This window comes from Dioscorea cayenensis, chromosome 7 (genome assembly GCF_009730915.1).
Source record: "Dioscorea cayenensis subsp. rotundata cultivar TDr96_F1 chromosome 7, TDr96_F1_v2_PseudoChromosome.rev07_lg8_w22 25.fasta, whole genome shotgun sequence".
NCBI lineage: Eukaryota > Viridiplantae > Streptophyta > Magnoliopsida > Dioscoreales > Dioscoreaceae > Dioscorea > Dioscorea cayenensis.
Window position 1 is genome coordinate 5,745,703 of NC_052477.1, and position 17,985 is coordinate 5,763,687.

The following is a 17,985-nucleotide window of genomic DNA, read 5'->3' on the forward strand; positions in this document are numbered from 1 at the left end:
TATGGTTGATTGTTATTGATGATGAATACTTCAAGTTCTTTTAGAAAAACCATTGTATTTTAAATAATAAAATTTTTTGTTTTACTGTAGCATTACTGTAGTACCGAGATTAGGATTTGGTTTAATTAATTAAGTTGATGATTCAGATGGTAATGATGATGGTTGGAATGGAGTTGGTTGGGTTAGCCAAATTGACTTGATTGGATCAAACCAAGTTGGTGGAGTAAATTGGTAGAGTTGGGTTTGGATGGATTGAAGTAGGTTGGGTTCATTGGGTTTGAATGAGAGTGAAGAATGAGTTTGGTTTTGATGTTGGGCTAATGGTTTTGGGCTGAACCAATTGGAAGAGAATTGGGTTTAGTTGAGCCAGCAATTCAAGAAAATTCGGGTTCAATTGAACCAAGCTGGTTCAACAAATTTTGTATAAGAATTAGAGTTTGTTCAAGGCTAGTTGGCTAGATTGAGTTTGGTTCAGTGGAATTGAGATTGGTTCAGGTTGGTCCAAGATGGTCTAGTCCAAATTGAGTTGGTTTAAGTGCAATTGAAGGCTAGTTGGATTATAAAAGATCAGGTTTGAACCGATTGAAATGAGTTGGCCCAATTAGAGAGTTTGTTATTGTTTCTTGTATTATCTTTTGGGTTTAATTGTGGTCATTAGCCTGTTGTATTTATTTTTATTCTTTCTCATGTTAGGTGTTGATTAGACTTGGGAGGGAGTTCCAGGTCTAGCAAGAAGCCCAAGGGAGACCAGGTGAGTTGGTAGTGGCTATTATTTTAAATAATTGAATAATTATTATTATTTTGAAATAATTATTTAATGACTAGTATTTTTTGAAATAATGGTTTAATTACTTCATTTTATTATGTTTAATTGCGTATAATGTTAAAACAAGAGTAACTTACTTGTTTTCCTTTGAGTAATTTCAATAGCGGGGCGATAGTGTCACACCCACCCCTTCTACTGAGGTAAATGTGGCACCCATCAGTTAAAAATCCATTTTAACTGGAAACTAACATCTCTGTCAAAGAACAAAATCAGACTTACAGATCCCAATTTACAACTTTACACCAACTACAGGTTCAAGTACATAAATACAACAAATATAATAACTCAAATTTGCGGGTACAACCACTACAAGATTACGACACCAACAAAAAAAAAGAAAGGGGACCCACTGCAATCTTGGACTCAACACTGACTAGCTTTATACTCAAACAGGCAATCTAGTAGGGTCTTGCTCTTGCAACTACAACACATTCAGTTGGTCGATAGTGGCTTAATAATTTCAAATAATCAAATGTAGCATACATAAGTATATAAAGATCCATTTTCACAGATATCTTCCAAAACTTTCACAAAAATCATAATTTGAGCAAAATACAACTTTAAAGTGCTTTTGAAACATAAATTCATCATAAATTAACATCAAATCAATTTTCGCAGAAAATCCAAATTGTTGTGAGAGACTGCCCCTCCTAAGAGAGACAGTTGGGCTTTGCCCTCTCATCACAATTCAAAATGACAGGTAATATAAAAACCGTCCTCAAATCCACAGCCTGAAAAACTCTCCTCGACTTAGACGCCGTTGCGACTCGGTTGGGAGCCGCCAAGGTCTTCATAACCTTGACGTTGGCCATTACGATTTCCTTGTGGTGACCCCGGGTTTCTCACATAAAGAACCCCCTGTCAATGGATCTGCACACCTCTTGACCAAGGTAAACTCAGAGTTAACGACGCCGCCTCCCATCAGCTCAGACCGTGAAACCCCACACTGCAGTGTCGGACTAAAGTCCGTAATCACCATCAAAATCGGTAAAAGATCCACAGTACAATACATGCATAATATCAATAAAGTCCAGATCCATGATACCATTCCTATAGCAGGAATGAAAACCAATTCCACAAACATTACCAGTAAAACAATCTAGTATGCGCACATGGTTTCACAAATCATTCCAAATCAAAGCATATGTAACCATAGAAAAATAAATACATAAATTGAATAATTAAATCATATATACATGTATTTCCACTATTTTGAAAATGCATATATTTATACAAAACATATGTATCAATACGATCACGATTTAGGATAATCGTTTCATGTGTAACATATCTTTTTCCTGTGTAAACTATCTTGTTCTTGTGTAATAGATTAGTTTCTTATGTAATATTATAGTTTCCGGTAAAGAAAACACCACCAACGAGACCACCGATAAGGAAAGCCCCACCGAAGAAAGCTGCATCTAAGAGAGCTCCAAGAAAAGGATCCCTCCACAGAAGAAAAATCCTTTCAAAATAGAATCCCATGGTTCTAAGGTGTTAGAAGTGGAAGAGGCTGTTTTGCGCGTTGTTAGCATATTACTTGAGACACTCACCAGTTTGGGAAAGGATAAACTGGTAATGGAAGAGTCACTTGCCCTGGTCCCATATGAGGAACTAGTAGAGGGGCAGGTGTACCATGAGGAGTAGAAGAAGGCCGAGACAAGCTTCCTACCACGGAAGAAGAATTATCCAGGTTTCGAAAGGCTAAACCATCTCAAGCAACACCCCCTCAACCTCTACCTGAACACACGGGTTGATAGGTATTTTTTTGTTTCTATCTTATGGATTTTCTATATTACCCTATCATTGTTAAACATATGTGTAATAATATGCTTTCATGTGTACGTTTAACATTTTCTGTACAATGCTTTAGTTTTCATGTGTAACGATAACTATTTTCTGTATAAGGTTACACTTTCATGTGTAAAATATAAGAGTCATGTGTACTAATCTTATTTTTGTGTAGCATATTTCTGTTATCTGTATTTTGATGATTTTCTATTTAAATTTTTATACAGTTCTGTCATCTGAACGGATTAGAATGAGTGTGGGTATACCACCCATGACAACCTCTTCATGCTCCTCGAAGGAAATGAAAATATCCCCGATGATGTCGTGGATGCCCTCGTCCTCATGATCGTGCAAAAAATTGTTATCAAATCCACTAGTTTTCAAGAAGCGTGCTATTGTCATGCGGCCTTTGGCGCTTGCTATGCAGAAGTTGCAATTCATTGCAAAAGAAGCAGTTTACATGGAAGATGTCATCTACGGGCACAAGACCGCTGAAGTCATACTTATGCCAATCGTCCTTAACGGTCATTACCATTTGCTTGTTCTGGATACTCAAAAGTAAAAGTACTTCTACTACTCGTCACTTAGGTCAGACATTTACAACACTGATGCCATAGACATGGTAACTAACTAAAAAATAATTTCAAACATTGAATTCTCTTTTACAGTAATAAGTTTTATTTAACGTTTTAGCGGGATCTATTTGAATTATGCATTAAGATGAACAGAGGGCATAACAAATTTCAACACCTTCCACTAGAGCATGTGCGGGATTGCACAAAGCAAGCACCCGGGAGCATTGATTATCTTATATTTTGTGTGCTATATGGAACAAATTCTAAACGAGGAAGAGTTGGATATACCACAATCGGACGTTGCATTCTTCCGCCTCTGTTATGTCGCCTGGATACTCATTGGCGGTATACAAAAAAAATTACATCCAGTACGAAGGTGAATAAGGTTGTAGCAGACAAGGAAGCCGACAGGAAAAAAGACGAGGCCAGTCAGGAGACTACCACCACCGGCAATGATGCCGGAGAGAGAAAGTATGCCGTTAGTGAGGAGACCGCTTGGGCGAAAGGACCATTGTTAACTTGAACGCATGTCCTGATATAACTATGCCTGATTCGGATGTTGTTGACAACAAAGCTACCGCAAATGAGGAAGCCGCTGACGAGCAACCTGCCTCAAACGAGGAAGCCGCTAACGTGCAATAAACCGGGGGAAAAAACATAATGATGCTTGTGAATGAAGACGCTAACTTTACAATAACCCAATTATCCTTATATGTACTTGTTTATTATTATTTTTTTTTTTACTTTGTTTGTCAATGGAAACATTGCATATGTAATTAATTACCAAATCGACCTTGACTTCGAAATGTATACAGGGAAAGGAAATTCTTCACACCAAATAAATGAAATACATACGAAACATCTTTACTACATACTAAACCGAAATAATACACAGGACAGACAAAATTTACATAGGAAGCGGAATAAATACATAGGAAATTAAATGATTACATAGTTAAATAGAAAACTTCACAAGAATAACAAAACATACAAAGATAATGCTTCCATTACAAAATAAAAGTCACATACAATTATGGATAGCATGCTCAGTTTGCTATGACTACATTACAAGATCTATGATTATGACCAGCTTGATGATACCGGCTACAGTGTAAATCATGGATATCGAAGGCCTGTGCCTAATTCTCTTCCTTCTTAGACGACCAAGTTGTTTCTTCGATATTGGCAGCCGAATACGGAGGCCACGATTATCATCAGATGGCTTGTCACTGTCAGGAATAGGGGATATTAGGTTGCCATGTGCCTGATGGTACAATTTGACTGTGAAGTAATCATCTACGTAGGAATAAACGTTTGTGTCTGTTTGCATGATCGTGGCACATGCATGCTTGCACGGTAAGCCATGTACTTCCCATCTTCTGCAGAGCAACCCTGAATTAGGAGGTCGATTGCACTGTTGTGGTCATCAGTGACTTCGTACGTGTCTTCAGTGGATTGACCCACCCTCAGGAAACGACTGTCATCGAGAATTTGTTCAACCGTTTACGTATCTCAGGGCAGAGGTGTGTATCCCACCTATTTGATTGTTCACGTCTATCTGGCAACATATTCATAAGTTTAAAACTGGGGATAAGCACATCTTATTTAGTACACAGTAACTATATTTAATACACAAGAATAATATATTTTACACAGGAATATACTAACAATACACAGTATAACTTGTGAATACACAACAAAAAAACTACAATACACGGGAAAAATTTATAGGTATATAGGGAGCCTAACTTTATCGAGTCAACTATGCTTGTTACTGGAAAATGGCGTGCCTCTTTAATCCAGGCGTTGAAGGATTCTGCCACATAGGAGTACATCTCACACCATCACATTCCTTTAAATAAAAAGTTTGACCAATGATCAACGTCAGACTTCTGTAGCAATCAAGCTTGTGCATCAGCCGATATACATGCAAGTTTATGAACTGCATCATCAAAATCTTTTGAAGTATACGCGTATGCAATTTTTACGATTACTGCCCAACATTTATATCTCAAAGCTTTCCCAAGCCTAGTGTTGGTTTTCATGAAGTTGGCCTCCAAGTGTTGTAGGTAATAACCATACGGTGATGAAGGGAACACTTGCGAGACAGCATTGACTAGACCCTTGGATCGATTTGAGATAAACTTTATAATCTTATCATAGTCATTTTGATCATATAAGGCCTCCCCAAGAATCATGAGAAACCAAGTCCAGTTCTCATTAGTTTCATTGTCGACAATAGTGAATGATACATGGAACAGACCATCATTGCCATCTTTGGTTGTTGCCTTTAGGAGAATCTCACCATATTTGCCAAAAAAATGAGTTTCATCAATAAAAAGTAATGGCATGCACCCATGCTTGAACCCCAACAAACAACCCCTAAAGGAAAAAAAAAAACACACTTAAACCACTCGTCGTCATTGTTAATGGTGACAATGCTACCAAAATTCATCCCGACCACTTTATCTGCATACCAGAGAAGCAAATCATACATATTAACCCAGCTGCCATGAATGGCCGACCTAGACACCTCATTTCCCATTCAAGCATGTACGCTTGTATAGTAGAAGGATACCATGGTCCCTCAATATTTCTTTCTGTATGTCAAGCTTGTTATAATGACCGTTCTTTCAATTTTTGCATGACACAGTCAAAAACCCATTTCTTGCTTGCTTTGAAATGCGTTGTCGTACCGATGCCTCCACCACAAATATGAGCCGCTTGCATTGTTTTCACCCAGAACGTGTCTAGGTTTTCGTCTTTTGAAGCATGCATTCGCCGTTGGCATTCTGGAGCAGTGCAACTTACAGTCACCTGGTTTTTATCATTTTTAATAAATGTAAAGTCAAAATTTTGTCTTTATAGTTATGCTTCGTAGGGAATCTTTAAAGTGGTCTGCATTCTCAAACCTTTGACCTACTTTTAATGTTGACCCATCATGTGCTTGGGAACACCCAGCAATTCTGAGTGCCCTAAAGGGCGGATGTTGGGAGAGAACGCTGACGCCATTGAGGTTTATGTTGTCTGAGAATGACTCCCTGCGTCACAATAAACAGAAATCACACAAAATATATAAGAACGTTAATTATTACACAGACTATCATAATAAATACACAGGAAACAATAATACTACACAAGTAATAGGTATAATACATAGGAGAAGCTAATAATACACACAAAATTATTATAATACACAGGAACTCTGTCTATTACATAGGAATACAAAAACCAAAAGTAACCATTAAGTGCAGTCATTGTTGTATTACGATGGGATCAATGAGCCTAAGTTTCCATCCGCAAACACACTCACTTCCTCGATGGTGATGCCCATGATAAATTTGTTGAAACTATGGTATATATGGCACATGCATTGAAAGTCAGCATCAGACTTAATTGGCAAAGTGTTTTGTATGAGTCAGTCGTCACGAACTTCGTTTTTACTTGGGAAACATCTAGGGCCCAACAGCGCATATCTTGCCCATGACTGTCTCCCAAGAGCTTAAGACGGTGAATTGAAAGCACACATCATTCTCCTTTGTATTGCGCTACAACACAGAAAGTTTCCATTATTGATGACACCTATATAAAATTTCAAAATGCTTGTTAGATTCCACAGCCAGAAAAAATATAAAAATTAACAAGAACCTTGTAAGATTCCACAACCACAAAGGCATGAAAAATAAGAAGAAAAAGAATAAGAAAAAAAAAAGGAAGAAAAGGAAGAAGAAGAAGACTAATAAGAACAACTTATGTGTTTATACTTTGATCCGGTAACAAGATGAAAAACAAGATGTTGAAGCGTCAGCAACCCAAGAAAGATGCATAAAGAAGAAGTTGAAGAAGAATGAGAAGGAGGGAAAAAACAAAAGTAATAAAACAAAGAAGCTTCATTGGAGGATATGATCATACATCACATTTAATGTGACATGATTTGGAGGGAAAAAACACTGCAACTTTTGTTTTTTCATCTCACATGGCCAATTGTGACATTTCACATCCATTTAACTGATGGAATTGACACCAATGATTAAAATGTATTTGGCTGGAAAAAGGAGGGATCTAAAGGAAAATGTAAAAGTCAGAAGGACTAAATAGGAGGTTTGAATTTTCTCAGGGACTTTTAAGTAGTTTTCCCTAAATTTTATTTTATTTTATTTATTTATGTTTTTTATTTGCATGGCCTTTGAATAATGAAAAATTTCTCATATACCCTTGTAAAAATTATGTTAATCATATACCCTATAAAATACTTTTTTTTTTTGAAAAACCTATGGAATACTTTCATTTGTTTATATACTATGTATTTAACAGTTGAAAAATTTATAAATTTTTTTTTATCCTCTCCTATTTATTTATTTTGAAAATTTTAAAAAAATATAATTTATATTTTATAAAATCTATAAATAGATTTTTCAAGAATATTTAAGTAAATATGATTTTCATCAGGGTATACTATGCAATAAAACAATTCTGTTTTTATTTATTTATATAGCACAAGTAATTAAATCATTAGCAGGGCGGTTATATGCAAAATTCACTGTCATGTTTGATGTTTCTAGCCCATCCAAACCCTAAAACCCAGGAACAAAACCAAACCCTAGCTTTCGATCCTCCCATCTCCCCATTTCGATCTCTTCTCCTAAACCCTTGTTCTAGGACGAATCCTCTTGTTCTCTCTTCTCAGCAGCGATGGGCGGCAGTAGCAGCTGGCGGTCGCTGTTCCTGCGGATCGGCGACAAGTGCACGGAGTATGGTGGCTCCACGGACCACAAAGAGCACGTTGTGAGTGTTATTCTCTCTTTTTATCTTCTATTCAAATCCTAATCCTTCAAAGAAAGAGAAAGGTTTTAGCTTTGATTAGGCAGTGTTGCGGATTCATGGGTTTCTTGTAATGAATTTGATTATGAGGGTTTCACTGTTTGCCCCTGGTCAAATCTTTATTTATTTAATTTTTTTGGTAGAATTTTGTTTTGTTGGGTTTCATTGTTTTCACATGGAGAAAGTTAGGGTTATGTGAAGTTCAGGGCTGAATTCTCCGGGCATTGACTAGAACTTCATTTCTCGTGTTAATGTTCTGAGTTTAGTTTCTTAATGCTTCGTTAAACATGAACTTGGAGCGGAATTCTTTTGCTAGAAAATGTACCAACCCTTTTTTTCTTATCAAACTCACATTGGTTGAGGCATTTGATCCTTGATTAACTAATTTACTATATATATGCTGAATATTCCTTTTGTTTTAGCTTAAATGCCCTCCTGAAAAGTTTTCTCTCCAGTTTACTAAACTTTCAATCTTTATTAATACTAAATTTGCTGGTAGTTCTTTCTATAACTTTTTGTTTAGCTGGTATATATGCAACCAACCTCCATTGTGTTGTATGGAGAATTATAATCTCTGAATTGAATGCTCTATTCTTTATCAGGGATACTAGCACTCCGTCTGTTAATAAAATAAATGTTGGCCTGATTATATAAGCAAGAGCTGTTCTTCTTGTTAGTTTAAGCTTTTAGGTTGGATCAAACCCTTGGAACATTCCTTTTTGGTGATTAAGGACTATAATTTTTGTTATAGAGTTTAAGTGGTTGCATAATAGATAATTGATACTCTAAAACTCCATAATTCTGTGTCTTTCATCCAATTATATATGCCCTTTAATAATGTCTAATTCTTAATTTCAAATTTGTGGTACAACATTTTTCAAGAGGAAACCATTTGGGGAGTGTTGGTAATTATGGAAGGGTAGTTCTTATTAACAAAATGTGACACATATACGTACACAGGTTTACTAATTTTGATATTTCTTATGCTTCAGGATACATGCTATGGTGTAATTTGGAGAGAGATGGAGCATTCAAAAGAAGAGATTTTTAAGGTTATTTTGACATTTGCTCTTTTATAGAATCATTGATGACAAATAACAGCTATTTAGCATGTGATGTATTGATTATAGTTTGTAGTTTGTCTATCATGCTTTCTCTTGCTTTATGTAAATCTTTCTATGACTTTGCATTTATCTTGCGTTATGCATCCATGCACACTGATATTTGATTTTATTCGCTTTGGAAAAAAGTAGCCAAAAAAACCTTCATTCTGATCAGTTGTATATATATTAAAAAAATAGGCCCAGAACACTGTCAATAGATAATTTAGCTTAGTACTAGCTGAATCTAGTTATTCATTTGCATAGCACCACATCTTTATGTGACTTGAATTGAATGGAATTATATAAGAAATAATGGTTCTTTTTGGATGATTGCTGTCTAATATCTTGTCAAGGTGGGAATGTAAGATTGTAAGATTCTGTACTCTAGATTGCGATTTAGAAAATTATCAATGCATATATTTTACTTTTCTGGTAGCTAGTTTGTTAGTTAAACCAATGTTGAGTTCTACTCAACTCTAAACCATAGATATTTATGTAATTGTTATGGAGTGTTAAATGATTGTTGATGACTTGTTTGTTAAAACCTATTTCTATGTCTTTTAACTGCAAGCTACTGAGCATCATTTTATTATTTTTTCCCGTATGACCAGATTTATTGGGAGTTCTAACTATGACATTGTTTTATAATATTGACATTGGCTGTTTTATATGCAATTTATTTGCATTTTCCCTGAAGATCTACCATCTAAGGGTTGATAGTTGTTCATAATGATATTAAAAAGTCTGTGTAAATCATTCTTCCTTGTAGAATGTCTCACCCGATTATTTTTATTTTCTCTTGATCACTGCAGCTCTTTCTGGAATGTGCTGAGCAATTGCCACATAAGATTCCCTTCTATGCTGTATTGGTATGCTGTTAATATCTATATATTTTTCTATCTCTTGCAATTATTCCAACTTCAATATATCATTTCGTCAAGATTTTATATGTTATTGTTTTAATTCTCTAAATGCTGATTAACATTTTTTGTGTAAATATGATCTTACTGTGATTGCTAATAAGTTCCGTCATTTGTTGTACTAAGTTGATGGTGGTTTGTCCAATGTTTTGTTTATGTGTGACCTAATTAAGTTTTTTTTATCTAACCTACCAAACAACCCCTTTGTGGATTTGTGATTGTTTCTTGCTGGAGAATATGGCATTCTTTAGTCACTTGGAATTGTATTATTTTATTTAGAAACTATGCTTATTCAATTCAATTAAATTTGTTTGTAATACCTGGGCATTTATTCGATTGCATTGTGTCCAATTATATATTGGAGCAAAGTCTAATAATACCCTGATGACTGTAATCTTGATTGCATAATTATCCATGTCAGTTGATTTTTCCTATCTAAATCTTTATGATTAGTGGAAAAGGCATACTTTTTATATTACTGTAAGTATAATCTGGTGTTTGCTCATTTGTAAATTTTGCAGATTGGTTTAATAAACCTTGAAGATGAGGACTTTGCTAAAAGAGTGGTTGATGCAAGTCAAACCATCTTACAGGTAACTCATGGCTGCATTGCAATTTTCCTTCTGATTGCATGAAACAATCACTCCACATTTTAATTTTAATCTTTTATTTTCCATGGTTCCAAATCTTAGGTTTTCATTGTCTGCGAGGTTTGAAATTCCATTGATAAGTTATATATATAATTCATTTTGTTTTCTGTTGTACTTTTGTATTTTGTTTCTCGCTTGACATACATTTTCAGTTTGGTTAGTTGTGAGATGGTGCATAATGTGCAAATTTAACTTGTGGTAATATTCAATGTGCATGATTGCGATGCAGCATGTAACTTTGGTATCTGTTGTCTAGATGATGTTTTTATATATTTTAATAGAAATTGAGTCACTAATCTTTTTGCCACCAACATTTCAGGAGGCCTTGTTTTCGGGAAATTGTGACAGAATTCGTATAATTATGCGGTTCTTGACAGGGCTGGTAGGTTAAACAAGGTGCTTTATGAAGTCGTTCACCTTTCCTTTATGCTTTTGATTCTTTTCTGTAATAGTCTGGCTTCTTTTCCATGTTTATGAATTTCACATAGCTTGATTTAGATGTGTAAAATAACTAATCAAATGACAAGTGCCTTTTGTGATTGATTTGGATGCAAAGGCTAGTCAAATGCAAGGGTAATTCTTCTATAAATAACACCTGTCTCCATTTTTTTTCCCAAGGTATTCTTCTAATAAATTATGCATGTTTTTCTCAACTCTTTTACAAATATTATCATCACTTGGCTTTCTTATATTTCTCATTGGGTGTGTCTTATTGTTTCTGTGTTTGCTTTGCCGGTCAATAAAATATGCTTTGCATTCGTGAAATAAATATGCATATTTTATGTTCTAAATCAAGTTTGATATTGATTTGTTGAGTTTACTCTGGGATACGCTTCTACTAGCCTGTTCTTATTTCTCTTTGAGTACAAGCCCAAGTATTCTTTTATTTTGTTGAACTTTGAGTGCAAGTTTCTTTTATTTGATGGCTAATCAGTTTAATCTGTGTCTTATCTTTTCTTATTGGCTATTTTTCTACCAGCCATCTTGTGCTCAGATTTTTTTCCTATTCCTTTTATGTAGATGTGCAGCAAAGTTCTTCTACCTGGTTCTATAATTGAGGTTTTCGAGAAATTGCTATCATTTGCTTCCAAGGTCGTTGATGATGAAGGTGAAAATCCATGGCAATCATGTGCAGACTTTTATGTCACATGTATCTTATCCTGCTTACCTTGGGGAGGTGCAGAACTATCTGAGGTAACATTATTTCTTTCCTCAATGCATTTTAGTAGTATGGGTGGTGGTTGGTCTAATGGTTATTGAGTTTATGTTTCTCATAAATTTCTTAGTAGTATAATTAGGTGTTTCTACACATGTTGATTCTTTGTTGTCATGAAATTGTGTTGTGAATTGGTTTTATAAACGTGTAGGGTTGATGCAAAATGTATGCCTTAGTAGTATGTTTCTGGATGTCGGTCTTAAAATACAAATATATACTTAGCAATTCCTTATGCTTTTGTTTCTAAGGTAGTTCAAATAATTTGAATGCTAGTGTATCCAAACATATATTAATATGTATGCATATAAATGTATATTTAGATGCATATGCATGCATTTTGCTTCGGCAGCAAAGCACCTGTTTCCCGTGCATTAGTTGATGGGCTCTGTTATTCTTGTATGCCGTAGCATGTCTTGAAGAGAGTTTACACTAAAAATATCATGTATACTATGTGATAATGACATAATTATGCACCTTCCTAACTATTTCTCACCTGTATTTTCATGGAAAGTTGATTAAACAGTTATTAGCATGACAATTTCAAGTTTGTTTTACTTATACATCATCCATATTTACACAAGCTGTTATAAGCAGGGCTTCTTTTTATCTTTTTTCCTACTGATAATCAAAGAGCTATAACAACAATTTTCCATATGATCTTCTGGACATGCTTTTTTCTGTGTGTTTGAAATACGAGCTTATTCTTTCTAGTTTTTCCGACATAACTTGTGAGATTGATTTACAGCAAGTTCCCGATGAGGTTGATAGTGTTATGGTCCGTGTTGAGTCTTATCTAAGCATGAGAAGGCATTCCGGTGATGCTGGTTTCAGAGTTTTTGAGTTAGATGAAGCTAAACATTCTGACAATAAGGTAAACTTTTTTTTTCTGTAAGTCGGTTTATCTTATATCCTTAATGTGACTAGCTTCTTGCCTTAAAATCTGATGCAGATTTACATGACATTGATTTTATTGTTGTTAAAATTGATTTTTTATGTACTATTTTGACTTTGAGTGGTTAGTTTGCTAGTAGAAACTGATATCTAATTATATTTTTTATAACTTAAGTCAAGACTTAAGTACTCAGCAGTCTTAATGTTGCTAGGATACTAAGAAACCCCCTTGAAAGAGTGGACTTCTAAGTATTATTTTTGTGATGCACTTTTTTCCTTGCTTAGGAGCCATTATATATGGAATCAGTGGTCTTAATGTGGCTGAAGATTTGTTGGTATAATGTTATTGTTTTGAAATTGCAACTAAAGATCACTATACGCAACCTTCAGAAGCACCAGAAATATAAACTAATAAGTAATATTAATTTACTTTGCTTTCATCTAGTTTTGTTTGAAAAGAATGTGATCTTATTTGAAGAAAAATAATCACACAGTAAAATTTGTCACATGATAGCCTTTAGAACTGCAGTGTAAATGTAAGATCCATGCATTCTCATCACTCCTTAGTCCTTACCCAAATAGAGCCTTTTTTTAATATAAAATTTAGGTGAAGTATTAAGTAATAAATTTTCATTCTTGTAAAAACCTTTTTCACATCTAATTGAGTCACCTCTTTGTTGCTAGCATGGGGTATAAAGATTATGTCCGGAGGCTAACAAGCATGATTAGGCCTGTTGTAGGTAGGTGAAGAGGTAAAGCATAACGACTCGAGTGTGGGAAATGTGTGGAATAAGAGTGGCAAGGGATTAACTGGTGTTCAGGACATGAACTTACTGTTTTACTGATCCCTTACCCATTTGGGAAGTTGAATAGCCATGTCCGGTGTGGTTATAAGGTTTTCGTTCGTGAGCTAAGTGTTACATATTTGAAGGGAAAAAAAACCAGTCTGGATAGTGGTATGAGATGTTTACATATTACCATATCTATAGCTAGCGCTGGCTGGAGTCTTGTTTGCTTTACTGGCAGCATAGGAATGAAGGATGGGTTTTGTTGCCCTGTTTTCTGTTTTTTGAGTCATTTGGCTTTCCCATCTCTTGTTTCTAGTTTATTTGCCGCTATATTATCTCTAATTGAGTAGCCTTTTTTGTTGTACCTTATAATTTTTTAATTTTGGAAATAGTATGTATTTTTAATCAAATGCTTTGTTTGTAAAGACCATTTCAAAGACTTATTTTTTTTTCTCATAACATGATATTCATTAAAATGAGATATTATTCTTAATATTCAAGATGAGAATTGAAACACAAAATCAACATGGATGGTTGAGTGGCATCGGTAGACGTACTTGCTCAGCAATCATGTCGAAAAACCAAAATCTTATCACACATTCGATGAACTCCAAGACTTAGAATGCGCACACATACACACTCACACACACACACACACACACACACACATATAGGTACACAAGCCAAAATAAAATAAAGCATTAACAAGATATCCAACTAAACAAATAATGATAATATGAAACAAACCAGAACTACGATGAGGTCAAGTAAACTGAGATAAACACATGATAACTATTTACAATTTAAGATCTTTTCTGCCTTTGTGCATTATTACTGTGGTGTTTTTTTTCCTAGGGTAAGGGTGATATATGCACTCACTAAATCTTGATTGATCTTCTATGCTTCTAATCATGCACTAGTCATTGAACTGTGGCTATTTTTTCTTAGGATTTTTTAGAAGATTTATGGGACCGGATACAGACTCTCTCCAAAAATGGTTGGAAAGCTGATAGTGGTACGCATTTTTAATTTCTTTTTTGTTTTATTAACTTCATGCACTATATTTATCATTGTATTCCTTATTTTATCAAACTGGGATGAATCTTCTTCCCTTCTTGTTTCTGCTTCTATTTTGGTCGTATTGGTAAACGCACAGGTTTGGAGACCTTGCCTACTCTTGAGCATGATTTACCGCTATTTATAAATAATTAAGTGTTATAGTTTACTCAGTTGTAAGTTTCTTTGCCCATTTGGTGTTATCAATCTGGTAACACCTAGTCCTATCTCTGTGTTTAGTTTTGTATATCCTAATGACAGTTTAACAAATATGTTTGCTGGATAGAACTGACATTTTTTTGGTATTGGAAGTTAAACCATGCGCATGCCATATTGGATTGTTTATGAATGAATAAAACAACATTGTCATTTAGAGTGCATGCATGATATCAATTGTCAAGAAGAATCTTGAGAGGAGATTGATACATTTCTTAGTGCTGACCTAGTGATCAAATACTTTGCATTGCATCACCTATATGTCCGTTCAGATGATCTTGATTAGCCATTTAATATGCTTGTCATCTGTGATCTGACACTTACTATTAGTTTGAGCCGCATATGGACTCAGTAGCTGAAGTGAGGAAACAATGAAAAGCAGGCGTAATAATGTCATTTAGAGTGCATGTGTGATATCAATTGTTAAGAAAGAACCTGAGAGAGATTGATGCACTTTCTTAGTGCTGACCTAGTGATCAAACACTTTTGCACTGCATCACCTATATGCCCATTTAGATGAATCTCGATAAGCTATTTAATGTGCTTGTCATTCAGTGATCTCGACACTTACTGTAGCTGGAGCATGTATATGAACATAGCTAAAGTGAGGAAACAATGGAAAAGATGTAAAATTGGCCTTGATTTTCTCATTCTTACTATTATCTGAGCTTATATGATCATAGCTAATTCTTTGAGACTAAGTTCGTCCTGATTAAGCTGAATTTCAAGGCTCACAGTCATCCATATCTGAAATCAGGCTTGACATTTTGGTTTGCTGATATTTGTGTTTATTAATTTTTTAATTTGTTTATTTTTAGTATGCTCTTGCTCTCCATAGTCTTCCATCACCCACACACACACTTAGAAGTTTGAATTCTATGGTTTATAGTTTACTACAATATTGAAAGAAACACCACCCTGTGACTTGAAACAAATTTGAATCATTTGTCTGGTTAGAGTGTTTCTAACATCTAAATGAGTCACATTAATCCTTTGACTGCCTCTATTATTAGGTACTTTGCTTAATTGCTTCTCAGTTGTAGTTCTATGTGGCGTTCAGTGGTGTCAAACAACTAAATTTATCCACAAGGCAGTTGGATTAACCTATATTTAAGAAGTAAAGAGAATCAGAAAGGTTATAGAAAATACTACAAGTCATGGGAATATATCTTAGGTGTTGTCAATAACTTAAGAGGATAGATGAGGTAATATGTCAAAAACTAGAAATTTATATCCCTTGTCATCAACTTTGATAAGAAAACAGAAAGAAAAGTTTTGTTATAGATCTTAGCTAATAGCCCACACAAAAGCAATTCCAGAGCTTTATCATGCAAACAAGACTTTGTAGTCTTTTTCTCAAATTTCCTTTGAGATCCTAGAATTTTCTCAGCTATTCAATATATATCAGCTGTCAAGAAAAATAATAATTAATTTCCTATATTTTCATTATTTCACAATAGACCCATTACTAAGAATTTTGCTTGAAGAATTATGCAATATCATCATCTTTAGATCGCAATGTTGGTGAAATTTTTAGGCTGAGTTGGTACCGAAGATGATGACCTTTCTAGAGCCACTTTTCTGTATTAAAATAAGATTACAAATGGTATAACCTAGAGCCTCATATTTATTTTTCTATAACGGTGCATGCCAACCAAGTAACTATGCTAGCAAACTGATAAGCATGAGTTCCAAAAGGCAAAAGCATTAAATTTTGCAGGATAGAAGGGCATCCCTTCCCGTGTAAGAGGGCACATGAGGCCTCCTCTACTGATGATACACTTGCTTGTTTAAATTATAAATAGTACTAATTATTATGAAATTTTAAGAGTTAAATATGTATTCTAAAAATAATACATATTGATTTTTATTCGTTTATTTTATTCAAAAAATATTGGCAGACTATGACCGACATTGCTGAAGCAACTGCACAGATTTGATGCTTTTTATCATGTCAGAAATAAAAACTAAAAACAAATTTTAGCACCATGGTGGAGAGTGACAAATGGTTTTGTTTAATGTGTATTCTATAACATCATTTGATCTTGTTAATGGTGTGGAGTTTTGTAGTATTTGATATAAAAATTGACTGCACTTTGTCCAAAGTTTACATTCTTTATTCCAATACTAATATGTATCACAACTTTTTGTGAATTAGTCCTCTCCTCTAATACTTTTATGTAGATTCTGATTGTTCCATGAGGTATTTAATATAGCAGTTCACCCAAACTTCTTTCATGAGATTATTGCTAGTGATGTTGTCCTGTATTGCCCTTGTTTGTTCACTTTAGTAAGCACCTTTGTCATTTATGGGATTTTCTTGTGAGAAATTGAGCCTGCATAGTGCGGTTTGTGGTTCGGGCCTGAAATATGTTATAAAATTTTTTTCTGTCATATTAGTAGTCAATTCTTCCATTCTTATTTGTGGAATTGTTGAGTGGAATGATCATATTTTATCTGTTGAGTTGTTTTGTTATCATTAATGTTGAATTCTATTTTAAGTCTGTTGATTGTTCACCTATTTATAATGCTTTCATTGCATTTCCCACATTCTTGAAATAACTGTTTGGCAAAGTTTTAATTATTGTGGGCTGGTATTCACTTGCACATTATTATGGTATGCCCCTTTAGTGCCCAGGCCTCACCTGTCCTTTGAAGCTCAATTGGTAGCCGGAAAGTCTCACAATCTCTCTCCTATATGTTGTCCTGAGCTACCTGCATTTTCCTCTTCCCCTTCTTCAAATCATAAAGCTAAGTTGAAGTATCCTCAAAGGCTTTGCAGGCTTAATATATTCCCACCAAATAAAGCTGAGGTATGCTTGTAGATTAATTTTGATCATTCATGGAAAGAATTGTTTCATGATTATCTCATTATTATTGCAAAGAAACTAAAAGATTATTTCCTATTTTAATTTATGATGCAGTTGATCCAATATTTTTTATCCAGATAAAATTTTTGGTTTAAAGAAATCCTTATAAACAATTCTACATTTGTAATTTGGTGTTACCTAGGTTGTTTCTACCTTTCTGATTGTTGGACATTTATGCATATATTTAAAACTTTTGCTTTCTGTTGATGCCAATTGCATGTACTTTATTAATTATTGAATTAAGCATACATTTTTCTACATG

General features: G+C 34.5%; 1 protein-coding gene across 1 annotated transcript; it reads left to right on the forward strand.

Moving 5' to 3' along the window:
• Positions 1-7,728: 7,728 nt before the first annotated feature.
• On the forward strand, positions 7,729-17,693 carry LOC120264393 (nuclear cap-binding protein subunit 1-like). Its single transcript, XM_039272208.1, has 9 exons — positions 7,729-7,977; positions 9,006-9,065; positions 9,929-9,985; positions 10,558-10,629; positions 11,006-11,068; positions 11,707-11,880; positions 12,648-12,773; positions 14,530-14,596; positions 17,485-17,693. Exons 1-9 carry the CDS (start codon positions 7,885-7,887, stop codon positions 17,676-17,678), a joined length of 906 nt encoding a protein of 301 aa, XP_039128142.1. The 5' UTR covers positions 7,729-7,884; the 3' UTR covers positions 17,679-17,693.
• Positions 17,694-17,985: the final 292 nt, after the last annotated feature.

Bases quoted from the DNA above. Each gene is read 5' to 3' on its own strand.
- LOC120264393 (XM_039272208.1), top strand. From the start codon at position 7,885: ATGGGCGGCAGTAGCAGCTGGCGGTCGCTGTTCCTGCGGATCGGCGAC. The intron at 9,986-10,557 runs GTATGCTGTTAA...TAAATTTTGCAG, and splicing joins TTCCCTTCTATGCTGTATTG to ATTGGTTTAATAAACCTTGA. The intron at 10,630-11,005 runs GTAACTCATGGC...CCAACATTTCAG, and splicing joins CAAGTCAAACCATCTTACAG to GAGGCCTTGTTTTCGGGAAA.